General features: G+C 40.0%; 2 protein-coding genes across 9 annotated transcripts in view; both read right to left on the bottom strand.

The window, feature by feature from the left end:
- Window positions 1-9,537, bottom strand: part of EOGT (EGF domain specific O-linked N-acetylglucosamine transferase) — a 116,534-nt gene extending 106,997 nt beyond the window's left edge. For 5 of the 7 annotated variants that reach the window (XM_067002917.1, XM_067002918.1, XM_048073162.2 and 2 more), the window contains exons 1-9: window positions 9,338-9,537; window positions 8,872-8,918; window positions 7,853-8,077; window positions 7,101-7,201; window positions 6,455-6,563; window positions 6,267-6,361; window positions 5,089-5,193; window positions 3,743-3,849; window positions 1,858-1,961 (exon numbers count right to left, since the gene is read on the bottom strand). In XM_067002917.1, the coding sequence (XP_066859018.1) occupies window positions 1,858-1,961; window positions 3,743-3,849; window positions 5,089-5,193; window positions 6,267-6,361; window positions 6,455-6,563; window positions 7,101-7,201; window positions 7,853-8,062 (831 nt within the window). In that variant the 5' untranslated portion in view covers window positions 8,063-8,077; window positions 8,872-8,918; window positions 9,338-9,537. The remainder of the gene's footprint in view (window positions 1-1,857; window positions 1,962-3,742; window positions 3,850-5,088; window positions 5,194-6,266; window positions 6,362-6,454; window positions 6,564-7,100; window positions 7,202-7,852; window positions 8,078-8,871; window positions 8,919-9,337) is intronic. The other 2 variants (XM_048073136.2, XM_067002916.1) reach the window with 1 other exon arrangement.
- A 1,018-nt stretch (window positions 9,538-10,555) lies between these two features.
- On the bottom strand, window positions 10,556-26,737 carry TMF1 (TATA element modulatory factor 1). 2 transcript variants are annotated; one of them, XM_013180349.3, is made up of 17 exons: window positions 26,475-26,737; window positions 23,883-25,114; window positions 22,327-22,430; window positions 21,351-21,477; window positions 20,981-21,086; window positions 20,204-20,346; window positions 19,497-19,663; window positions 19,170-19,326; window positions 18,571-18,663; window positions 18,236-18,392; window positions 17,616-17,808; window positions 17,241-17,310; window positions 17,070-17,162; window positions 15,881-15,991; window positions 15,099-15,245; window positions 14,499-14,624; window positions 10,556-13,669 (listed from the first exon to the last, which is right to left on the bottom strand). In XM_013180349.3, the coding sequence occupies exons 1-17, from the start codon at window positions 26,614-26,616 to the stop codon at window positions 13,526-13,528; spliced, it is 3,312 nt and encodes a 1,103-aa protein (XP_013035803.3). In that variant the 5' UTR covers window positions 26,617-26,737; the 3' UTR covers window positions 10,556-13,525. The 2 variants fall into 2 exon arrangements, with proteins under 2 accessions (XP_013035803.3, XP_047929050.2); XM_048073093.2 differs by having other exon boundaries at window positions 23,883-24,946; window positions 26,475-26,728.
- Window positions 26,738-26,766: the final 29 nt, after the last annotated feature.

Here is a 26,766-nt window from a genome sequence, read left to right as displayed (position 1 = left end):
CTGAATGCAATTAAATATGAGTCTTGCTTAAAGCTTCCTTACAGCTTTAGAGCTGGTTCAGCCTGCTTGGAAAGTTACGTGGAAATATTCACAAGAAGTTTGAAAATGAGACTATAAATAACTGCAGAAGAAAGGGGACATGTCCTAAAATGCAAAATAATCTAAAGGGTGTCAGATTTCCTTCACTTGAAGAGGTGCTTCCTTCCCCTCCTTCTGCCTTTCAATTTTACAATCCACACTGCTTTCTGGTAGTCTGTATTGGAAGAATTGCACTTCCAGAGAACTGATCTTCCATGCTGAAAGTACGTCTCTCTAACCCTATCTGCTCACCTTAGAAGTGCTTTATAAACATTGCTTTCTGCATTTGCAGAAACAGTCTGCAGATCAACACCCAGTAGGTTTTCTACTCATTTTCTGCTTTGTTTAACCTACATCTGAGGGCATTACTGTTTAATAAGAACAGTGCACTGATTCTACAGTAGCTAGAAAGTATGCCCAAATCTAATTACTTCAAGGAAAAAAAAGAGAATGAATAATAAGATCAAGTCTATCTTTCCATCAGCATAGAACAGCTCATCAGCAGTTAGTTGGTGCCATCATCTGGTTGTCCATGGTGACGAACTCAAGCAGACCGAGCAGTTAAGACTCATTTAAAATGATAGTGCCGTGGCAGTACTTACTTTGAGAATGGTACATTTGAAAGAGTTATTTGATTCAACAATGCAATATAAGAAAAAGCTTTGCTTTTCAAAGTAATTTACAGCGCTGACACATCTGATCTTTTCAGAAAGCCATTGGAGCTGGATTAACAGCTTCCTATATAAAGTCTAACGAGCTTGCTTATCTGGCAGGCACATTTATTTTAGCTTTCAAAATGTAACTGAATGAAGGAAAGGTGAAAAAAAGTTTCTTCCAGACAAAGGTTTTTCATAAGTAGCAAGTAGCAGATATTTGCAATTCTCTGCTGAATATCTGTCACAGTAGTAAATACATAGGAAGAAAATACGGTATTATAGTAGAACAAGATAATAGATGTGGGATGATATAGTCATAAAAAGTTTTGTTACTTCTGCACCTGATATACGTTACCCAGCATATTCCAACTTGTTTAGTGTAACACTCTCCTACAGAACTTAAATACAGGACATTAAAACTACTACGACTCATAAACATACTCATGATTTCAACTCAGCAGCACAGCAGAAATAGCCCCACTTAAAAACTACTCTTATTTTAAGGGGTGATTGAGAGAAGTAGCCATAAGGCGGCTACTTAAAGGAATTAAATATTAGACCCTGTTTGGATATGTGTGTGTGTATATATATATATACACACACACGCATCAAATAATTATATCAGTCATAATTGTATCATATATGTGTTGATTGTTGTGGTTGATTTTTTTTTTTTTTAGGTTTTCTTTATTACAGGTCACACATTACTGATTTAGAAAGATCCAAGGCTGCATTTATTTTTAAATATAGAAGAAATAGTTTTGAGTAAGTCTACTTCAATATTCTCAGAGAAAAAAGTCCACAGAAAACAGCATGCAATATTCAAATGCTGCATATTAGAAATACAAGTGATGGGACTTTTTAGCACACCAAAAAAGGCATAAACATACACTAGCAAAGGATGAACTATGGCGCAGTGTTCAAACACATGGTTTATTGTGCAAAATCTGTTCTTTTACTGTTGTTCATGCACCTGTATTAACAGGATGCAAAAACTTATCAGGTCCATGAGGCTCAGTTGACAGTCCACATGAAAGCTAAGGATTGGCTAATAAAAGGTTCAGAGCATCTATAAAGCAGAAATACAATCCATCATGAGTACATTAAAGCACTGCAGACTTACAGTGTCCCACATGACTATGTTGACATCAGTACTGAAGGAATTATTGATATGCTGTGTGATATAAAGATTGACGAAGTCACAGAAGTGATGGTACATATTAACACCTGAGAAAAAGAAAAAAATGGTTGGCAAAATACTACATTACTCATTCCGCTTTTTATTGGTTTATGCATTTTCTCACTAGTAGAATCCTGCATTTTATGTTAGTTTTCTCCCTGACTGACTGAACGCTTCTTATGTACCCTAGAGAAGCAAACCTTTAAAGGGAAGGAATACAGGTAAGAAATCTGAAGTAAAACATCTTAAGAAAGGTTCAAAGAAATCAAAATACCAGCAAAACGATGGTGAAAGAAAGAGATAAATTTCACATACTATTTCCCATTACAGACTGCAAATGCTTTCTGAGGTGTATGAAAGTAACTATTGCTCTAACAAAAACTAATTAGACATACAGAAAACATTAAAAACAGGCCTTTGGCACTGCTCTTAGTTATTTTTTATTAGGGTAAACTGAAGCTCTCACTGTCGGACTACAAGACAGAACTTGTACTTGCACAGAAGCCAAAGCCCAAGTAATTCCTCAGGTTCTTTCTCAGAGCATTCCTGTTCACTCTTGGTCTCTCACGTTAATACCTTAAAAGCACAATGCATAAAAGGTATCATGAAACAAAGGAGGTAACACAGTCTTTGTTATCTAGGACTAGACACGAGTTTTGGGACCACGTCGTGCACACAGCTCCCATTTCTAAGCTTCTGACCAAGAAGAGCTGCCATGGTAGGAACTAGCTCCTGGGCTTCCCATCCTGCTCAAAGAACAATTCTCCCCTGCCTCCCCCCAAAACGGAGAGGCTGGACACAATCACATTCCGAGCACAGCTAGAACAAAGCTGCAAAAGGTACAAGTAGACAGCACAGCAGCTCTTCCACAATTACTGTTCAGGGAACTGCAACAGATTTACTTAAGATATAAGATACGGGCCTGCAGGGATGGAGGAGTTAATTCCACTTACAGCTGCAGTGTATCGTGTGGTCAGAACACAGCAGACAGCTACACAGTTTAAACCACAGCTTTCTCCACAGCACCTTGTTTGCCTGTCTGCAGCATTACCATTCTCTTTCAGTAAGACTTGTCCACAAAACATACTGCGTGAACAAAAAGGTTGGTGAACTTCAAAAAAAACGTCAAATACCACTGTCTCACGCTCAGGATGCTTGGGTGCTGTTGCTATCGTGGATTTTAGTATAGTGTTGAACAGCATTCACCTTAGCTCTCCGTAATGAGAGAGGTGCAAAGCCATGGCAGGCAGAAAACAGATAACTTTGAAGCTTCAAGATTAAAAGAGGGTTGTGGGATTTTTTGTTTGCCCTTTTTTTTTTATATTTTAATGAACTAACAAAACTTATTCCCTTGAACCTTGTCTTTGAATGCACTTCCTCTGCCACATCATTCAACATGCAGAGAATCCTCAATTACTGAGTACTTACTGCAAGACATGTATACACCTATACCCTGCGTTTCATAATACGGAAACAGTCATCCAGGAACACAGCCAAAAATCAGACACTGTACAAGAGTCACAGGCACAAAAATCAAAACAGTTAAGAGCTGAAGACCATGCAAGACAAGTGGAAGGATTTTTTTTTTTAAAATCATCTGTGGCAAAACCTAAGGTTTTAAACATAAAAGAATTTTTTGTTTCTGACCTTATGAAAGGGACTAAAGGAAAAAAAAAAGGAATGAAGAAGTCACACCATCTTTCAAAAAACAATATTACAAGTGAATTTGACAATCGCAATGACATAATGTATACATGCATGCTAGATATGGGCTCTTTTTACTGCAGTACTGTAGTATTAAAAAAAATAAACTGAAGATACCAGTTACCTGCATCTAATTTCATGAAGTATGTTGGCTTTTCGATAACAACATCACACTTGTCATCATCCAGGGGCCTGAAGTTTAATGCAGTAAATGTCTGGAGTTCTGCAAACCTACAAAGATCCAATCACATAGGACATGCTTTGACGTTAACATACGTGAACACGTGTATTTCATACACCTAAGATTTAGTAACTGTTCATGCAGTCAGTTTGATTTAACAGGGCTGCTGAAATCTGATAAAGTCTGACAATTAAAGTTATTTGAAATTGTAATGTAAAGTTCTTCAGGTTATGAGCTTCAAGAGTTAAACACTGCCTTTGATCTCAGGAGTGAACAGCACCTTTGATCTACAAATCAAGGCAGCAGAGATGTAACGGAGAGCCTTAGAGGCTAGATCCGTGAGTCTATCCACCTTGATCTGCATTGCCAGAGACACTTCAGCAAGATCTTCATGCTTTGGTCAGAATAATGAATGCAGATGCAATATTTATTATTCCTGGATCTAAACAAGAATGAGCAGTTCAGATGACTATAGCAGGTAGAGAAAAGTCTTTTCTTCCTCTGCAGCCGTTATTAACAGAAATTGACCATCAGCGCAGAAAAAGAAAAAAAATAATTGAGAACATGGAAAAAAAGAATAAAAAGAGTATTCCTACATGCATCTTGGTAGCTCCTGTTCCTTCATGCTTCATCAATTAACTGACAATCCAGCTTTGAAGTGCTAACATGTTACCCACGATATTAAACCAGCTACCATAAAGCATCCTCTGCACTTCCAACTCAACCTGTAGACTGTTACCCGTTTCACATTGGGAACACAGGCTCCCTGTGAGCAGTATATGAATATACATCCAGATCAGGCATTGCACTGGATCCAACATCACTAGGACTGTGTGAACTCAGGCTCCCTGTGAGCAGTATATGAATATACATCCAGATCAGGCATTGCACTGGATCCAGCATCACTAGGACTGTGTGAACTCAGGCACAAATGCAAACTTTAAGGCATTTCACAACCGAAGAATTGTCTCCTTCCATAAGATGAGGCATAGAGCTAACATCTTCTCTAGAAAACACCTGAATGCACCTGAATGTTAGAACCTCAGATTACTTTCAGATCTGTTACTGCTGTAAATTAGGCAGAAGGGATACGATTACGTGTAACATAGTTCAGAACAGCACTCCACGCAGATGTAACTGCTAGAGGTATATAATACAAACTCTCAAACTGACCTTAGAAAGGAATGACTGTTTCCCCAGAATGAAATATAGTACACACAGCTGCTAGTGCCAATAAAAATAAAATTAGATAAGTGAACTTGGGAGTAGCCATGACAAGTGATTCTTACCAAGACTGCAGAGGGCTCTTGCGTTGACCTTCAGCCAAAAATGCTTGAACATCAAGGGTACAATGACCTCCAATTTCTCCCTTCTGGAAGAAGTCTTCTTTGAATCTATTGCAAGTTAGTAAAAGCCTATCAGTTTTTGTGCATTTGTGCAACAGTGCTACAAGTACTCTGCAATTGAGATTATACACTCAAGCCAGTATTATTTAATTTCAGTTTGGAAAGATACTTCATAAATACTTAAAACTTGAGTATTTTCTTCAGCATAAGAGAAGCGTTTCCTAATGCTTCCCAAATAGAGTGGTCTTCTCAAGAGTTCTACACATCAATCTACAAAACAGCACTACACTCAGAAAGTTATTAGGTATCATTTCCACATACCTGATAAGTACTTAATTAGGTTTTCTAGGATTACTTATAGGAGCACCATAAGTTGTTCTTTGTTTTTAATAAAAATAATCTCACTGAAATTCTCCTCAGATTTCATAAGCCAGTTACTCACCCAAGAATTTTATTCAACACACAATGAACAAGGTACAAGAACAGGTTTCATGAAATCAAATTGCTAAGAGTAGTGTCTAAACTTGCTTACAGGATAAGTTGAGAAGATGACAAAATCCATTCTGAGGGATATTAGTGTCACAGTCATGAACCAGCTCTTTCCAAGTCAGGTACACAAGACACTGACTTGGATGAGGCAAAAAGAAAAATGGGTGATGCCACTATCAGTGGCACTTCCCCCTCCCCCAAGTTGTCCACTATGTAGCATTTTATTTTAGGATAGCAAGGTTCAAGTTCTGATCTCTTTTTGGTCAAAATGCATTTAGAAACACCATTCCTGGTTCTGGTATAAAGGCATCTAGCATAGGAAAGGCATTTTCAGTGCCTTATGCAGAAACAATTCTGCTTTGCATGTCACCTGAACAAGAAAGAATGCGTCTGAAGATACAGAAAGAACACCTCAAGATACAGAAAGATAGCCATCTCTTCAGTCAATAGAAAGAAATACTTCAATTGCCCATCAGCAATGTGAATCTCCCAAGGACTTCAGCAACAGGCCTCTGACCAGCGAAGCCTGTGGCAACAAGCACACGAGCTATATGTACATCTTCATTAATTACATTCTTCAAGTCCCTCTCCCTGCCATCCCTTAGTTTTACTGTTACATAATCAAATCAGACCTGTCGTGGTTTCTCTTTACAGTTCTTAAATCAATGTATAAGTTTGTCGCCCTGCAATGCTGAAGGTATTGAGAACAGGCCAGAGATGAATCTCCCTGTTTAAAAAAAAAAAAAAAAGTATTTTACCAAGAACAAAAAATTACGTTTAAAAAGAAGTGAAAAGGACAGTATCTATCAAGAATACTTACTGTTACTGCAGGCTTACAATGGGTTTTCATTTCATTCAGCCTCTCTCGTATGTAACCAAAGTCAGCTTGTTTCCAGAATATCTGTTGGGCTGTCTCAATGTCATTTGCCCTGATGTATGAAGGAGAGAGGAAAACCAAGGGCCATTGCTCAATTCTAATAATAACTTTAACAGAAAACATTTTTTTCCACTAAAAGTGGAACATAAAAGCCAGCCAGTTACTTTATTGACATTTAAAACACAAAACAGGAAGCAACTTATCAGCTACATATAAGTGAAAACATCAATGACAACTTAAAGCTATTCTCCCGTAAAAGGCTATAATTTTTTTTTTCCGTTTGTTTTTTAAAGCTAAGAAAAGAACTCCAGAGTTACTTTAGGAATCTGAATGGCTAAAAAATCTGGCTAAATCAGAATAAGGAAAACATTGTGGCAGGAAGTATTTCAAACAATGTTTTCTTCCTTAAAAAGCTTAAAGTCATGTTGGGAGATGTATGCTATGTATACATACACACATCTGCACAAAGGTGCATAGCCATCCTTGAAACTAAATATCACAGTAACGTTAGCTCCACAGCTAACACAAAAGTGAACACTATATTTATTTTTGGACATACTGTGCTTTATACAACAAAAATGAAGCTTACCATCCAGTTTCAACATAATCACACACCGGGTAACTGAACCTGTAATCTGATTTGCAGGATTTCTCATAACCCCAGCAGGATTTTAGTTTCTTCAAGTATTTCTGTAAGACAAAATAATTGTATATAGCTCTTGATCATGCAACAACAAAACAGTAAATGACCAAACTTAGTCGGTAGCTTATAAACTGCCTCTTGCTAACAAATCTTACATCAAAGACTCTGAAAACAGACCAAGCTGTTTCAGAAAGAACACTGATTATTTCCGCACAGCAGAGGATCCACAGAAGACACATTCTCAGCAATATTATTCTGGTCTTTAATGTGTCTTTCAGCACAACCAGTTTTCCCAAACCAGTGGGTAGGATTCCAAAGTTTTCACATTGCTGACAGCTATCGATAACAAAGTTAAGCCCACATGAAGCACAGCATTCCAAGCTCCAGGCTGAGAGTACCACTGTTCTGCCTGGCAAATCTAGAAACATTGGTTCTGCAGTAGAAAGTCAGAAAACAAAGAGCACAGCTCCCATGGCCAGCTCTACAAAGCAGCTCCAGCCTGAGAGACACTATAATCGCCCCTGGACACACACAGCCCAGATCCTCAGGTCCACCATCCCTGCAGTTCCAATTCCTAACGAAGCCAACTCACTGGGAAGGAGATCAATTCATCATCGTTCCTAAACCGCTAGGACTCCCAGAATAAACCACCCCAAAATTATATTTGAACAAACAAAAAAAAAATTAGTCAAACCTACTTTGTATGGGCAATGAGAGTCCTGCTTACAGATGCCAGCAACGTGCTGATTGTTGTGCAGAAAGTATGGAATATGCTCATCTGGCAAGTTAATAGTTTTGTAGCTATATAATGGTTCTTCTGGAATGTTTTTGAAATCAGTAAGATTTTCATCTTGGGAATTAGCCAGGATTTCTTGCAGTAGCAATCCAAACATAAGCAACATGAACATGGCAACCTTCAAGTTCTGTAGTTATAAAAAAAGACACTTTACACAACTGCAGCATAGCACATTTCAAGCATTTTAGGTAGTATTTACCCAAAGTCAGTCACATACTCAAAGAACTTTTACTTGTGTTGCTGGGGTGTTTGGTTTTATTTTTCAGCCCCTACGGAAAGAAAACTTTCACTAAGAGCCTAGACTGTACAACCACAGGATTATCTTTGAATCATTAGTCATTGATGTTTATTACACACTACCAACTCACAGTCAGACTAAAATGGGTGTGTTTACTTTAGCTAAATCCTGAGGGATCCTGAGAGTTCAAATGTGGAAACTAAGTATAGATTATATAATATCCAGACAGCAGGAAGAAAACGTAGAAGTATTTAGAGGGGGAAGGGAAGAAATAAGGAATTTTAGTTTATAAAAAAGAAATTAAAAAAAAAAATAAATGTTCCGCAGTTTGGAATAAATAATCATCAGATGAAGGAAAGTTAAGCAGTCATAAATAAATAGCCAAATTTAAATATTTCAGCCTTAGTAGTCAACATCAAGTTACAAAGACTTTGAATTTGCGTTACGTACAGTAAATTAATTATAGGCCCACACGTATCTATAGCCTCTAGAGCAGACTGGCTACCTTGCTGGTCATATAACCTTCTCATCAAACATCATGCTTTGAACCACTAAGCTTCCTGACAAAGAAAAATATGTGTCTGTGTCTAAAAACCCTTTTTGGCATCATAACTCGCCAAAGTTTGCATGTTTGCTTGCAAGTGAAGCCTTCAGCAAAACCCCGACAATACAAGCAGTTTTACCTGTTTGGTTTGAGGAGAACCGCGTCAGATTTCCCAGGCACACAAACCTAGCGGGGGGGTGGGAGAGGAAAGCAGAGTTAGACACATCCTGCAAAGGAAGCTTCCTCAGAGCGCAGGGCTGCATCTGGAGGAAAGCTCAGGGCGAGGAGAGCGACTTGCCAGCGGCCCAGGGGCTTTTCTTGGACCCCCGGGGCTGATAACACTGGGCTCCCATAGAGCTCCCACCACCTCCCTCCCCTCCAGCCCGCACCCAGCCCCGCTGTGCAGCCTCCAGCCCCCCAGAACAGCATCACCCCTCCACCTGAGCTCTGGCTGAGGAGCAGGGGCTTCGAAAGCTGCCCCATAACCAGCACTTATGCCCAGCCCGGAGCCGGGGCCCCCGCAGCCGGGCGGCTCCGTCCTGCCCCGGCAGAGCCGCCCCCTCAGCACCGCGCCGGCCGCCTCCCCTCACGGCACCCCTTCTCACCTCACAGCCGCCCGCCCCGCAAAGCCCCGCGGCCCGTGGGCCCGGCAGCCTTAATCCTCATCCCGCCGCGGCAGCTGGCGGCCGGCCGGGGGGGAGCACACGGCGCCGGCCCAACCCAGCCCAGCCCGAGCAGGCTCGGCGGGGGAAAAAGGCGGCCGCCGGGCCAGGGCCGCCCCCACCCTGAGGGCGGCGCCGCCGCCGCCGCTCCCCTCCTTCACACCCGCGGCCCGGCCCCTGGCGGGGGGCTGCGGGGCCGAGGGAGGGAGCGAGGGAGGAGCCGGGCCGGCTGTCAGCGCGCAGCCGTGGGGTGCCCGCCCGGGCGGGCTGGAAGAAGCCGAGCCCGGGCCGGGCAGCACCTGCCCGGCGGCCAGGTCACCCCCGCCGCCCGGTGGCCGGGTCGTCCCCCTCCGTGCCCGGGAACGGGGGTGTCGCGGCGCTGCCCCGCGGCCTCTCAAGGGAAATGGTGCCGGTGATTAAGGCTGTCGGCGCGTCTTCCTTTTGCTACCCACAATAAAGTCCGTTCCTTGCGCTGTTTTTTAAGGATGTGGAGAAAAAAAAAAGGCCTTTTCCTGCCGCGGCTCGGCAGGAAGCGCAGCCCCGCAGCACCCCATTGTCTCATTTCCCCCGGAGCTCCCGGCCCGGCCCCGCGCCCCCACACGAGGCCGCCCCCCCCCCCCCCCCCCCCGCTGCACCCAAGGGGCCGCAGTAAACCGAGTAAAGGCTTTACTCCGTTTTCAACCTTGGCGGTCGCATGAAGTAATGTAAATCCTTCCCCCCAGGCGAGGCCCTTTGTGCCTCACTGACAGGTGGGGAAAGGAGGCAGGCGGCAAGTGCCCGGCCCCACACGGCAGGACAAGGACTGACCGCGGGGGTCCCCCTGCCCCGCTTCCCCTGACGGCCCCCGCGGCACGGGGTGTTAGAAAGCTGTTTCACTCGAATTAAAGGAAATTTAGTCCGAATTCCGCATGATCTTTAATCCCATTACCGTTGTGAATTTATAAATAAGCGCGGCTCTTGTACCTAAATACGCATGACGCCACACGATTAACCGAGGGGCGTAGCTCTAGTTAAATCCAGAGCACCTGGGATGTAGCTGACAGCCCTTTCTAACCTCAGCGTTTCCCTTTCATACCACTACGTTCATACATACCCACCAAGACGAAAAACCTACAAAAAACGTTTTACGTCTCTGTCAATGAGAATCAGAGTGAATCAGAATCAGATGAATAAAATTTTATTTTACCCTGACCCATGCTTTTTACAGTTTATACACATTTTACAATTAGAAACCAAGAGTTCCATTTTCACCGCGTGATAAACCATGTTGTTTCAAGGATCTTTATAGCCCTTAGCAAAACATACATAAAGTGTAACAAAGTTGTAACAGGAAAAAAAAATAACAGAACCAACCCTTGCTCTGATGAATGGATACCTAGGATTTTTAACATTTGCTCCTTTGTTCATAAAGGATGCAACACCATGCCCAGGGAAACCTGTACCAGTGTAGCCTGTGCCTCATCCAAAACCACCCACGTGAACAGAGGCCTTTCCATTATCTACCAAGGATGAGAAAGGAACAGTATACTTTGAGGAAGCTTTCACACAACATTTCTTTGTACTTGCCTAGGCAGTGAGAATGAGGTGTAAATTAGTCGCTTCCCCAAGAAATAGTTTTAAAAGTAACAAATTTAAATGGAAGTGGATGTCAGTATTCTGACCTAAATTCTTTCCTTTTGCATGTTATTTTCTAGGCAGTCTGTCATAGCAGTGAACTTCATGTGTCCCAGTACACATTAATCTTAACATTTCCTCAAAACAAGCTGAAAAGAACTATGTCAAAGATGATCAAAACAGAATACTTGGAAGTCTACGTTACCTTCCAACAGCTACTTGGTTTTCTAAGGCTCTGATGATTAAGACAGTAGGCCGCTCCTCACGTGATACTAAAGGTTGCACTGAAGGGGGATAAAAGAATCCAAAAATAGTCGGTACAGGTATTTGAATCAAATTTTGGAAATTTTACAAATCTAATACTCTGACAAGGTTTTATATCTGAAACTGTTAATGCTGACTGCATGTTAAAATTTCACATTTAGCCAAGCTCTTCCTGAAAACCAAGATAGTCTGAAACACACTCAAACCTGGACCTGTGCCAGCCCTTAAGAAGCATCTACTCACACATTACAAAGGAAATGTTACCTTCAAAAACATCATCAGTAATAAGTCCAAATAAAAATTAAAGATTTTTTTTAGTGCTCCATTTGTCTACCAAGAATGTTTAAAAAAAAAGTGAAAGTATTGATTCACTGCAGTAGAAAACAGATGAATAAAATTTCTAAACATTAATCTTCATGAAACAGGTTTGTTTTGTTGGGTTTTGTTTTTCAAGAAATGGATGAGCTTCTAACAGGTGCACATCATAATTCTGACTTAATATGCCACAAGTCAGTAAGTTCAGACAAATGTTTTTAGGGTGTTCGTTTTTTTTTTTCCTCTTAAAGTTAAAGCACACCAAGCACACTTCAATATGATGGCAAGGTTTTAAATTGTTAACAAAATGGTTTGACCTTGGTTTCCAAAACTGAAACTAAGACAGTAAGAGGGTAGATTCTGCCCACCACCACCACCAAAAAAAAAAAAAGCAGTCCTTTATTTAGGGAAGTTAAAATTTCTGTGACGGATGGGGAGTTAAGGTAATTTTTAGTGTTCTTGCTCTATTGATTTATTGAAATCCTCAGAATATGTCTGAATGTCACACTGCACTAGGTTGTTCCACAAACTTACCCTCGCTTGTGTAAATCCAGTGACTTAACTGTTCTCCTAATAAGGAATAAATCTTTCACAGGCAGATGAGTTATATTACTCAGAGGCTTTTCTCCAAAAGCAGCTTCTCATCACTCACGTCCTTCGTCTTTCTGTCCACTGAACACACAAGCAGGAACAGAGCTCTCTAACGCAAGTTACAATGCAAACAGATGCAAACGAAACCCCTCGCTGTGGAGGCAATAGCATGATAGGCAAAGAATTTAAACTGCAGAGTATTTCACATGAGTGCCTATCGCAGCCACAATTCTGAGATAAAGTGAAATATTTGCTGTCTGGAATGCAGAGGAAGATGCAAGCTTCTTCCCCCGTTTCTCAGCATTCCCAAGAGTCCAATTCAAAAGTTTCCTCTGACATGACCCAAAACGCAGCTAAATGTCAAGCCACGTGGATGCTATTTAACCAATACTTTACTTAAAGAACAGCATGAGAAATACTTTGCAGCCACTGGAGACTTGCTTGAAAACTATATTAAGCCACAGCACAGTTTTGCAAAAGTCTAAACCTTGTTATTTATATACAGGGAACGATCACATGAGAGCAGCAATTATTTCATTAAAATATTTTTCAGCATTCTTCTGAACTGTTTTAGCTACTGTTAAAAGTCAGCATCCAACCCTAGAGCAAATATTGAATACTTTGTATTTTTGATGTTATTTAACCACATTTAGAATTACAAGCAGAGCAGCTGTCTAGACAGCTCATGAGATACAACACAAGCAATAGACAGATGAAACTTTATAAATTACAATTTCATCTTAAGTGTCACGCTCTGCTTTAGAGGACTTTGAAAAAATTGAATTTGGATGACTATTTTACACTATAGAACTATTGTCCTATCACGTTCAGACACTGCAAGTACAAATATAAGATTTTCCTTTCATAAAAATATCCACCAATTATGTTTCAGACAGCAAGCCACTACTATGTTGTTATTAAAAGTTAGCCAGTGAGATTTTAGAAAAACTCGTATTACGAACATGTTTAGAAAGACTTCTAATATCATTTTTCATGGGTATGCAAAGTTTACAAATGAAGGGCTGCTTTAGTAAAACTCATACCTTCTAGTGCTGTCTCAGGAGGTCACGATCATCTTTCTCGCTACTGTTTACCAGTAAAATGGTCCATTGTTTAGTAAAAACTTAAATACAGAGATGACTATAAAAAATTTAAATATTGCACAAATAATTTAACTGCCGACAGTACAAGACACTTAAAGCATTGATTTTTTTAACATATGAACTTATTATATAGACATTTTCTATCATACAGTTATTTTTTTTTTTTTACAAGACATTTAAATTCAGCATTTACATAAACAATTATCTATACAATCTGTTACAATATTAAGAGTTCCAGCAGGAGTTAATTTTGTCTTTGCTTTAAAAGTTCATCTATCTGAGTCTTGTACATGTTTTTCACATCCTCCAGATCTAATCGTAGTTCTTCAGCTTCCTCCGCTTTCTCTCCGTACATCTGAAGAATTGTATTGTATCTTTGATCCAAGTCCTGCAATAACGGAGTTTGTTATTTGACCATCTTTCAACTCTAAAAGTTGCTGCTAGGACAGTGTTTTTACACTACTATGGAAAACAAGCATAGTGTTAGTTTATCAAAGTGTAAGTATTTTACAATGACAATGACAGTGAACTCTTTAAAAAGACTCCGACTGTCTGAATACGGCTAGATTTATTCTCCAGATACAAGAGGAAGAGACTCCAAAGACAAAAATTCTTGACAATAAAGAATTACTGCTGGCTACAGAGGAACTCTGAAAGCACTTGGAAGTTCAGTTGCCACACACATTAAAAAATAGTTAGCAAATTACACCTAAGTTTTACTACAGGAAGTACCAGTGCCTGTGAAACATTTCATGGGAAAATTTAAATTGTGTATTTATAGAACAATAATCATTTCCAAAGTTATTCCAAAACTATTTCCTAACTTAAAGTTCTGATATGCTTAGAGGATTAAAATATTTGTCCCATTAACTATATCACTGCCACACACTCACTCAGCCTTAAACTCTCATAATTCCAGGCTGTTTATCAAAACACCCCCTTCACTTAAAGACTAGACTTCAAGAAAGTGTCTTATGTGAAGAAAAAAAATGCTCTCTTCCCAATTTAGCATGCAATTTTATGCACAGCAGACATTTTAACAGCTACATTTTGAAGTGACGACCAGTCATGGAGTAGGGATAACCAGATTCTAATAAATAATAAAAACCAGGTAATTTATGATTAGGAACACATTTAAGTATAACCACAAATGGATAGGGGTATTTAAAAAAAAAAAAAACAATAACATATCAGATTGACAACACAAATGCACTTACCTTTAACTGTGCACGCAATTTTGGTATTTCCCTCACTTTTTCTTCAAGTTCGTCATTTTGATTTGTTAATTTAACCAATTCTTCTGCCATTATTGATCGAGTTTTTTCAAGGTTCCCAATTTCCAGCTAAGGGAAATACGTTTCACAATTAGAAAAAAGAAAATTTACCTTTTTTATTAAAAAAAAAAAACCAAAATATTTTGAAATGGCAATTAAAGCTTTTTCTTATAAGCCAGAATGAAACAGTAATTAAAGCTTTTTCTATAAACCACAAAGAGCATCCCCTGGAAGCACTCTCACTTTCTTCTCACTCAGATCTGATGAGTGTTGTTCCCCACCCCACCGCCCTTCTTCTTCCTCCAGACAGGCAAGTTAAGTTCTTTTGATAGGTGCTTGCCAAAACAAGAGAGGAAGCAATAAATGTTTCTCTTGCTCATCCCTACACACACCTCCAGTGGCTATCCTGGTTAACAGAACAGTCGGTCTGCTCTGAGTGGGACCAAGCGTTTTGAATACAAAATCAATGAAACAAAACTGACTGAATTAATGTTTAAACTTAGAAGTGCTGCATTTCATTATATAATAGAGTAACTACAGTACCTGTAGATGTGAAATCTCTCCTTCTCTTAGTTTTAGCTGCGATTGAAGGTTTTCAATTATACTTGAACCTGCTCCCATCCTTATAGCGTCATAGAGATTACTCCCACTAGTAGCTATTGGCCCAAATGAGTGATCATGAGAATCATCCTACAAACAAAAGGTTAGAGAACCTTAAAACCCAACAAAACAAGTACACACTTTGAAATCCTCCCTCTCCTTAAGTATTATTTTATTTAAGATTTAAAATTACACTGTTACTAGGCAAGCATTTCAATACTTAACATTCACTTTTAAAACAAGAGCTTAAAGTGTGTATTTGCTATCTGAGATAGCTCCTTAGTGGCAAGCTCTCATGTCACACATACAACTATCATTTAACTTGGACATTGATAACCGCATCCACAGGAAAGTGGCAGAAGCAGCAGACTTCATACAGACTGCAACAGTCGATGATATTGTCTAAGGAATGGGCTTGTGCACTAAGCCAGTATTGCTAGTAAAAAAAAGTCATTTTGACTTCTACCAGTGTTATTCAAATTTTCTAGCTGAAATTAGTCACGTGAACTCAGCGCCAACGCATATATGCATTAGTCTGCAGTAAAAAATGTCGTTTCATGCTGTCTTTCACAGATGCTTTATAGTCAGACATCTCGTAAGCAAGTTTTATAACTTTTTGCCTCACCTAAAACCAGTATACTCTTGAAGAGTCATTTTCAACATTAATAAAGCTTCCTGAAAAGGGAAAAAAAGCCTATCAAAAAGCCAGTATTAGTGATATGTACCTGTGAGAGGAAAGACGTCTGAAGACCTGCCATGTCAACTCCACTTACGGAACTAGAACGTGAAATACTTGGAGTGCTTGAAACTGTTTCAGCTGTAAATGACTTCCGATCCTTAAATAAAACAATAAATAAATTTTAAAAAAAGCACACAAGAAAAACCCCACATCACCACCAGTTAGTTACAGAAAAGAGTTGATAAGATGGTGAAAGATTCTGTAAAAAAAAAAAAAAAAGAAAGAAAAAGACTGCCCTTTCCTCTCCCCTCCTACCCTCCTATAAAAAACATATGTTAAGTTCAACAATGAAGAATTATTGCGCTACTAATGCTTCTAGCCTACGCTTAACTCTTTAGACTTTTCAGAAAACAAAAGACACAGAAGTTGCAAACTACAGCAAAATAACTTCTCTATCAGTAGCCAAGGGAGATGCAGAGGCAGTTTTGTACGCCCAAACGCATCACAGGAAGGATGACACAATCAGAAGTAGGTCTCTTTCTGGAATGTATGTTAACTTCATTTTAGTTTGTTTGTTGTTGTTTTAAAGTTCACAATTTCAACGCTGAGATTTCTCAGGTGACTGACATACCTTCCCAAGAGGCTGACCTCTTTTAAAGGCCGCATCTGAAAGAATACTAGCCTCTGAAGGATAAAGCAGTCAGATTTTAGAACTAGAAGCAGTAAGTAACCAGAATAGAAACACTTTTACTTGAGTATCAACTGCTAATCAGGAGGAACAAAGTCACTGACTCTGGAGGCCCATTTTGTGACTTATGACTTAAGCTGGAAGGCATGCGGCACATTACACACAACTATGTGAAACCCAGAACAGGAATTCAGGGGAAGCAATGCCAGTGGTATAAGCAAAGAAAACAAGGACCTTCAGAAGATGAATCCCAAAGCATTAATAAATCAGAAGATTAAAACAACCAGTATCTGTATTTTATCCCTTCTCAGGTTAAATAGAATATTACTTAAGACTCACTTCAGTGAGTTTCACAACAACACTTATTTCAGTGGAAATAAAAGGCAGGCACGATAAAGAAAAAGAGAAGTTCCCAATGCCTAGATTCACAATATATACTGCACTGCTGTAAGCCCACTTTGCTGCTTGCCACAGTTTCAGATTCTAGAAAACTAGTAGAATAGGGATAGTCTCAATAAAATTGAACAGAAACATCAGATTTTGGTACCTTCTCCTTTGCTGCTTCTTGCACAAGAATGGCCTTCTTTCTTTCCTGTTCAACCTTCATTTTCTCCATTTCTAACTGAGTAGCTAGCAGCGTCTACAAAAATGAATACAGGTTGTTAACCCCCTGCCAGCAGAGGTGTCGATAGCAGTTTAAAAAGGAAATAGACAATACCTTTTCTTTCTTTGCATCTTCCAAGGTTTTTGCATATTCATCCTTGAGTCCTTCTAGTTCAACCTCATACCTACATCGAAGAGGTACAGAATGTGAGCGCAGAGCTGTGTGGCGTTTAGCTGCCTACCACAGTTACACCACAGCAAATTTTAATACACACACAGCTTCAAGATTTTAAAACACTGTGAAAGTAACATGCTTCAGACAATCTTTAGTATGAAACTGAAGATCCTTAACAAGTTTGTAAGCTTTCTTAGGAGCTGTCATCATTTATTTTTTTTTTTACAGTAGCAGCAACACTCAAAAAGATCTTCCAGCTTGCAAAGATTTTCTGCAGATGGTTATGTAATAGATAGCTTACTTCATTTCACTCACCTACTGTTTTCATCTTCCACTTTCTTCAGTTTGTTTCTCTCCACTTCCAGCTGAGCCTGAAGGCGAGTATTTTCTTGCCTTAAAAGACTATTCTGAGACTCAGTAGAAGACATCTGAATTTTATTAGACAGAAGCTCTTCTGTAGCAGCCCGTTCTCTCTCAGCAGCTGCTGCTAGAAGAGTTTGAGATTCACCTAATATTAAATAAAAAAACATGGAATTTACCTTTTAGGCTCACACAGCTATAATGTGATCCAATTATTTATGCATCAAAATGGATTTTTGTCAGTGTTTGAGAGGCAACTTTTTTTTTTTTAAATGATGGTGCACTTTTAGTGTCTCAATGTCCATGCTTCTTTTAGATGTCCTAAGTACATGCATACCATCACACTTCTTACAATCTTATTACACTGTTTTAAAGGGAAACAGAGAATTATCTGTCCAAGAACCCCGACAAAATACCTCACGTATCATTTCCTTACAGGAAAACATTATGTGCTTATCTCTCTCAACCCACTCATATACTCCTTGGGCAAACATCAAGCCCTTTTAATTTACTTTCAGCTACCTCACATCTTCGTCAAGAGTCTCACAGCTCCGTATAAGCTAAAACCATCTTACCAAGTCTGTCAGAAAGGTTCTTTTCCAATTTTTCCCACGAAGAGGTTTGTGCTCCCAGTGTGGCTTGCAGATTTTCTATCTGCCGGAGAAGTGGTCGTGTAGCAGATGTAACACTTTGACTTAGTTCTTGGTTCCGACTTTCTGCTTCCTGGAGTCTCTGAAATCACAAATTAAACATACTAAAGCGTTAAAACAATGTAATGGATCGAAACGCTATCACACTAAATCAGCTAAATACATAGGCTATTTATTAATGACGTGTTAGCTTTTTGTTTTCAGTTTTCAGAAGTTCTCCTTGCAGGTATGGGTTGGCATTGTCTTATTTGCTACAGTACCTGTTGTAGTTCACTGATTTCCTGGCGTAAATAATCTTCTTTTCTCGCTGCCTGCTGTTCTGCACGTTGCAGCGCTAGCCTCAGGTCTGACACCTAAACAAGCAAGGCATTGTTACTAATCTCTTGCCAAACATCACAGTGCCATCTACCCATTGCTACAGTCCTCTCCCATTTTAAAACAATGTCAGATGGGGTACAAGTTAAAGGCTTGAGTTTTGCAAGCACACAAATAGTTATGTAATTTATGTATCACTAAATATTTTGTCCAATTATATTCCTTGAACTTTGCATCATGATTCAACCAATACAGACTTAAATATGCAAACTGTCAAAGCAACTTTATTTAGACATGTAAAATTAGAAGTCTTTTTTTAAAGAAAATTAAATTCTAAAGTTTAGCACAACTACCACTAGAGGTTGAACTCAAGTTTACAGAAAAGAAATCCACTAGGTAGTAGTAGACAGAACGTAGTAGACATGCTTAGTAGACAGAAATGAGTTCCACCTAATATCGTGTCTGGTTTGTTATGGCAAATGCACACCCCACCCAAGCACATCTGTTCATTCAGTAAGTTCTATTCACCACATTTAAGACTCACCTGAATTGCCAAAGCTTCTTGTTGCTGTCGTGCCTCATCCTGGGCCTTCTCCAGAGCTAACCCAAGCTCTTCCTTTGCCTTCATTTCCCGACGTAGGGCTGCTTCTTGTGCCTCACTGTCCTTTGTAGCATTAGCTTTATGAAGATCTGCAAGTTCCCTGGGGGAGGAAGAAAGGAAAGCCATGCTTTTTGCAGTTTATACAATGCCAACTGTAACTTCACAAATAACTTCGTTATGTATCATTGTAGCATCTTGGAATCATCGCACAAGAAAGAGACATGGAAGCTGATTGTACGGTTCGAGACAGGCACCCAAACATCTGCTTACTTGTACGCACTGTCGAGTGCTGCCTGCACACTTCTGTTCCGTTCCTCAAGGTCTTCCACTTCTGCCTGAAGCTTAGCAAGATCCTTTTCCTGTCTCTCAACAACACTGTTCAGTTGTTTAATATTATCTCGATGCTGCTTCTCAAGGTCCTCCTTGCCATCAAGTACCTATTGGAGGGCAAAAAAGCATCAGATTAATCCCAGCGCATGGGGTGGATCACACCACCTTAAGCAAGGACAATAACAACTGTGGTGACTGATTCAGAATTAAGTTACAAAAAGTGACTGAAGCCATTTAACATCTTGCAAAAGAGAAAGGCAAGAGAAAGGCCATCTCTCCAGAGGAGGGAGCACTTCCTCACCACACAATTTCACATATTTCCTCCTGCTAGATCTTCTGCTTGCAAGTCCTTTATTCAACTCACAAACCAATCAAGAAAACTGCCCAAATTTTGCCGGTATAGTTTTTTCAACTCAAAATAGGCTTTAGTTAGCCTATTATCTGATAACCAGCAACACAAGTGCAAACAAGCAGCTGAAAAAAAGAGGCAACTGCAATTTAAAACTACTGAAATCACATCTCGGTGTTCCAGTAATACGAATTAGAAAAGTCTCCCAGGAAAGAAAAAAAAGCTACCTAGAGCTTCCCCAAAAGGCTACTCTGCAGCCAATCTAAAAAGCTTTTTCAAAAAAAAAGAAAAAACTCACCTGTTTTAAATGCTGCAACTCTTCTTCCAGTTCCTTAATCTTTTTGTTCTGCTTTGTATTAATATTTTCTCTTTCTTTCTCCTTTGCTCTTAATTTCTTAATCATGTTGGAATTGTGTAGCTGCTGTTTGGAAAGCTTTTCTCCTGTGAAGAAAACATACACACAGTTAGCACATATTGCCTGTTATTCTATGAACAGTCTCCATTCACACCCTTCTCTGCCCTCCAGCCCCATGAAAATAATAACCAAACATATAATGAAACATTTACTCATATTTTCATGCAAATTCTTAAGTTTCCAGTCCACCTCAAAATGACCTCACTACAGTAAGCTATATTGAGATAGGATAGTCACTGAAAAGGCTTTGAAAGCAAAAGAAATCATCTTAACAGGAAAAAAAACAAACACATAACGGCCAGTTCATTTAATAACTATAACTTACTTCCAAAGTTAAGAAGTAGTAGGGGAGATACCGTAGAAATGGCTTGAACAATGCTCTGGTCAGATCTTTACCAAACGGAGCACATAGCGCTGTACTGCACAGTGGTTTTATCTCAAGGTATCTTTCAATGCATGTCACAAAAACTATCCCTCCAGCCATCTGCATTTGACTGATGGACCCCGTTGCTCTTCACCATTAACTAAGTAGTTTAAATGTACAGACACGTCTAACATGTTTCAATTAAGGTATTTTTCCCCATATAAGGGAGGCTTTTATGCAAAGACAGTACATTTCAAATTATTCTACAAAGTTTTAATTAAAAAATAAAATCTTACCTTCCTCCATCAATCCTTTGATTTGTTCTTCTTTTTCTTTCAGTAATTCAGCAGTTTCATTAGTATTAAGTCTAGTAGCCAATTCTTCTTTAACAGTCTTTACTTCCTAAAGAATGGAACAAAATACTTGGGACCAAATGTATTTATGGCTAGAGGCACAATTGCACTGATCACCTTCTTCTTTTCCCCTCCCTCTCAAAAGGCTTTTCTTCAAGAACAATTTAGGCTGGAAAGGGACCTCTGGAAGTTACCTGATCCAACCTTGTATTTAAAGTAAAGCTAACTTCCAAGTCAAATCAGATAGCTCAGAGCCTTATTCCATCAAATTTTAAAAACCTCCAAGGATTAGTTTCATTAAAAAGCTGGTTACCTTTTTAGCTGCATCTCTTTCCTTGCATGCAAGCTGGAGCTTCTTTTCAGCATCCGCTATTCGCTGAGCAAACTCCTCTTTAAGAGATGAAATGCTACTGGTCTCTTCTTTCATTCTGAACACTTCACTACATTTAAAATTAACATTTCAGAACAGTTTCATTGTTATGTGACATCCCAAACAGTTTGCAACAGGCTGTCCTAAATGCTTTTAAAACGTGTTTATAATCTTTACACATTTTACCAACAGGTCAAAAAACACATCCATGTTGGAAGTACCAAAGATCTTTATCAACTCAGCAATTTAACAGTGAAAACAGCCAAACTCTAGATTTACCTTAAATGTTTTGCTCCTTAATCAAATTCTTTCAGAACAACCTCTTAGTCTGTACCATGTACAGGGCAAATGATTAAACTTATTTTTTAGTTAAGATCAATTTAGTCATTAAATAGTATCTTCACATATTATCCATAAATTTATACACCTCATATTTGATCAGTAAATTGGCAAATTTAACTGTTCATTTTTCATTCTAACTGAATTAAACAATTAATTCTGTTTTTTTCCTACAACCAGTCTTCCTACCATGTTTTCACTGCCTCCGTTTTACTCAGCAAATTACTTAGTAAATCAAGCTAATCTATCTGTATCAGAGCAGTCAGTTTCCCTTAATATCAAAACCCAGTCTTATAATAAAGATCTTTCTTAATATTGAAATCTGCCTCTGCACACCTGTTTCCCACCAGCCTTCCCAAAAGAGGTTTTGGCCCCAAGAAATAAAAAAGACTGCATGTGCTGTAATGGTATTTTTATTTCCACATTTCCTAAACAGGGCATATCCTTTGCAACCTTCGCTCTAGTTATAAAACACACCTGTTTTATCATTTGGTCACAAGTGATAATATTTACATTGTAATACTGTTTGTATTACAGTAGAGTTAGTTACACCAGTGACTGTGTCTATTTTCATACTTACTCTTTTAGGTTATCATAAGCTTCTTCCAGGCGCGCCTTTTCTTTACTAGTACTTAATAACTGTGTTTCTCTCTTCTCCAGCTTCTCTGTTAATGAATCAATCATCTGGAAAACATTTTAACACACAAAGATCAGATGAATGGGACAATTGAAACACAAGAGGGGCAGGCTTCCCCTTCCTCCCCCCTCCTCCAACATTAAAAATTTTAGTTCAAATTCCTAAAAGAACTGAGAAGCTTAAGATAGTGAAGATGACCACATTTCTGCTACGTTAATGTAGAACTAGGCAATATCTCAACACAAGATACCTGTTTACTAGAGTTTTAACAAAAAAATCCTGCTAAGTACACATGACTCAGCTAACCTCCTCAATAAATTCAAGTTATATTCAATTACACGAGTTTTTAAACAGAGCTGATAGCCTATAAAACTATAGCTAACATTAACCATTGAGACTCCCACTGTGCTCCTCATACCACTCTTCACAGAATCACAGAATAATTTACATTTGAAAAGGTCTCTTCTGTGAACTGACAGCATTGGATGAGGAAAGCAAACTTCCAGGCAGAGTCAGGAGATCTTAATACATCATCAAAATTAGCTAATTATCAGATTTTAGAAAGCTAAGCATAGAGGAGTAACACAAACATATATACCAATATAAAGAAATGGAACAGATTTTATAAATGTCACTCAGCATGGCAGTGAAAGACAAAATCTGCTCTGGTCCATTAACAACATTTCCCTTAAACTCTTCAATAAGATTGGAAAATTCTGGTACAGCACTCCTGGAGCTTCCTAAGGATTTTATATTGACATTCTCTACAATTTACACCAAAAAATGTTTTCCTTAAAATACAAATTAGATTGGGGCTTTATGAATTTCCATGAGCAATTGCTTTTCCCTTATTACTGTTGGAAATGCTATCACTACTGCAAACATGCTTACAGAACAAGGCCAAGAGTAGGGCGCAACTATGTCAGATATTATGCAATAAACACTATGTCTGAAACAAAATGTAAAAAAAAAACAGAGTAAAAGTTGTCAAACCAGCTCAGAATTTAAAAACAAGAACAGAGGGACAGGAAGGTCACAGAGGAAACGGAAAAAAATAGTGCACACAAAGCTCCAGCTAAGCCTTCCACCCTCTGGAGCATCCTACTTCTCCACATCTCTAGTTAACTCATCTACTTAAGCTAGCCATCCAGATTTCTTCATATCTATTCATTATCCATAACGATACCTATCTTCTTCATTAAAATACCTAACGGACCTTTCTTTTTATAAGAGTTTGTACCACACAAAATAACACATCTGACTTACGAAGGCTTCCTGCTTGCTAGCAGTAGTCACAATTCACAGTACTGACAATTGAACTTAAGTGAAACCCCAAATGATTTGCCCAGAAACTGCACCAGTATTCTTCCACTGCAGAATAGCAAAGAATTTTCTACAAGTTAACTCAGCATTAATCAATTCACTCGAGGTGAACCTAATACCTCTGTAATGAGGTGATGGGAATTGCATCCATATTTAAAGGGTGTGCTTGCCGTTACCTTTTTAAGCTCTTGCTTTTCAGAGTCCTCTTCTAGCAGCTTTTCACCAACATCCCGCTGCGGCTCGGTCTCCTCTGTCACAACCTGTTCTTCATCAGTTTGCACAGTAGCAACCAAAACATCTGGCTGCTCGGAATTAACAGGGGTCGCGCTTCTGCCACTCTCTTCCATCTCAGCTTCCTCAGCATGTAACACAGGACCGTCATTTAGATCTTCAGATTTACTTTTCAGGGCGTCAACCGTTTCTGTCTTTGGGGCAGAAGGACTGACAGTGACAGATGCTGAAGTACCAGCCCGGCCCGATTCGTCGTCTGAATTGATCTCACTGACGCTCCTACTATCTAACGACTGTACGCTAAACGAATCTATTCTTTCAAAAGCATCCGAGGAGCAGCAGCTCTCGGTCATTTTTTGAAAGTCATCTAAACGATTATAATCCGCGCAGGCAGACGTAGATAAAAGCTGAAATGACGTCTGCATTAGGTGGAGACTGGATTTTGAATCTGCGGCTTCTTGTCTCGAACTTACTGAGCTCTCACTTATTACACTTTCGTGGTCCAAAACCTCAATATCACTAGTTGTGGATGTCCCCGATGAGAAAGTGCTAATTGGAGGTGATGGCGTATTGCTTTGCCTGTCCTCAGTTTTTTGCTCCTTAGTTTCCAAACCCATGTCTTTTGTACCTGCATTAAGAGACTGTGAAGTGCTATCCAGTACGCCTCCCGTTCCATCCCCCCCTGCGCTGGATTTTTCATTGAGAGCATCTTCAGGTTCTTTCAGATTTAGAGCAGACACCTTTTTGTCAGTAACCTCATCCGTGCTTTCTTCATGGTTGGCACTGAGCACAGAATCCTCTTCTAGTTTCTCCTTGGGAATATCAACGTTTTTCAAGTCCACTAGGCCAGCTACAGAGGAATCCTTCACTTCTGCCTCTGTTGTCACGGGTACTTCCAGCTGACTGGGGTGCTGAGACTCCTGTAAAGCGCTTTTCACCTCCTCCTTGGGTCGCTGTGATTTGGCTGGAGGTTTGGACACCACTGGATTTTTCTGTATATTCTGAACATCTGTTGGAGAGAGAAAGGCACTGAAGAAGTTTTCAGATTCATCTACTACCGTTCTCCTCACTGGTTTGGTGATTGCTGTTGGCGATATTGGCTGATTCTGTGGTTCTGTGTTTGAACTTAAACCCCAGGAAGATGTATCCCATCCTCCGCTTATGAGAGAATTTGTTCCTAAAACGATAAAAAAGAGACATGCCAAGAAAACAATTATTTTTCAGTAACTGCCTCTTTATGTGCAACAGTTCATAAAACAATGTTTCCCGTATTATATAAAGCAAATATTAACACAAGTGCAAACAGCAACATTTTTGTTTCTACTTCCTGACAAAGCTTGGAACTGATCTTTAAACAAAACAAAAGAAGGGAGAAATGAAGTAATTCAAGGACTTAAGGACACGTTAAACAGTAACTTGTGCAAAGGCATAAAAGAAGACATACACAAATTATACCAGTAACTCCAAGACAGAATTTCAGAAGGAAAATGGAAAAAAGTGCCTTGGAAGGGGAGAAGAGCGCATGCAGCATTCCATGGCCTTGCATAAGGGCAAGTCTAAGCCTCTTCAGACACAAAAAGCAAGTGTTGCCTTTGCACAGGAATGCAGCCTCCTGCTTCCTGTAGGGAGAGGAGGCTAGGCAAAACAAGCACCAGAGCTGCAGTTTAGAAGTTACACAGATTAGAAAACAAGGAACTACTACTAGGTCTTAAAACGTATCAGCCAGTAGCACACAGACAAACACTTCACAAGTCATTACAGGAAACAGGGGAAAAAAGCTTTAAGTATTTGTAGGATTTACACTATAAGAGTTTTTGTCCTTTCAGTTTGTGACAGACCTCATATTTTCCTCCCCCAAAAGTCTTAAAATATGCAAAATTGAGTGTAGCTGAGTAACCTAGAAAACACTTCCAATTGTTTTAGCTTTCAATTTTCAGAAACCTCACTCTGCTGCAGATGTACCTAGAATAGCTTCATACCACAAGTACATGAAATTGTACATACAGCTGCAGTAAGGACACTGGTTCTAGAAACCTTACTTTCCTAACTTTTACTTTACTTGTTTTTATCTTTAAGGTACTATTTACAGAAACCAGTTTTTAGCAAGAGGTTGCCTTCCTGCTTGTTCATTTCAAAGCGGCAAGTTTGGATTGACCGTTCCTTCAGCTTCTGCGCTGGCACCCCACAGGTACAACGGAGACAGATCCTCATCTCCAAGCCGTGCCCGTTCTTCCAGCTGCGTGCTCCTTTCAGCGGATGGTGCAGGATCACGACGTCGGTGCCACAAGAAGTGGAAACTTCACTTGGTGCCACCGGCTTTGGGCTTCTGTCCTGCTCCTCCTGTCACAAAGAACCTATGCGTGCCTCGGGAAGAACACCATTCCTACCTTTTTATTCACGGAATAGTTTTTATCACCCATTTTCCTCACGTATCTCATTTTCCTTATATTTTATCACCTAAATTCCTCAGTAAAGGGGGAAAAAGATTAAAAAACCCCGCGCAGGGGCTGGGGTGTTCGGCCAGGCCCGCCGCTTACCCTCGCTGTAGTCGGGGATGACGGCGTCGGGCCAGGGGCTCTCCTCGGCCTGGATGTCCAGCACCCGGTCGATGGACTTCTGCGCCTGCGACAGCGCCTGCTTGGCGAAGCTGGACAGCTGCGAGGCGTTGAACCAGCTCATCCTCCGGCCGGAGCAGCGGCCCCGGGCCCTCGGAGCCCCGCTCCCGGGCAGCGGCGGGGCCGGCGGCCTCTGCCTGCGCTGGGCTGGGCTCGGCGCCTGCGCGCCCGCCCGCTCCACGTCGCCAAGGGCCCGGCGCGCAGCCGCCCAGCG

The sequence above is a fragment of the Anser cygnoides genome, chromosome 10 (genome assembly GCF_040182565.1).
Source record: "Anser cygnoides isolate HZ-2024a breed goose chromosome 10, Taihu_goose_T2T_genome, whole genome shotgun sequence".
Taxonomy (NCBI): domain Eukaryota; kingdom Metazoa; phylum Chordata; class Aves; order Anseriformes; family Anatidae; genus Anser; species Anser cygnoides.
Note: the sequence above shows the minus strand (reverse complement) of the source record. Positions and strands in the feature narration are given on the sequence as shown.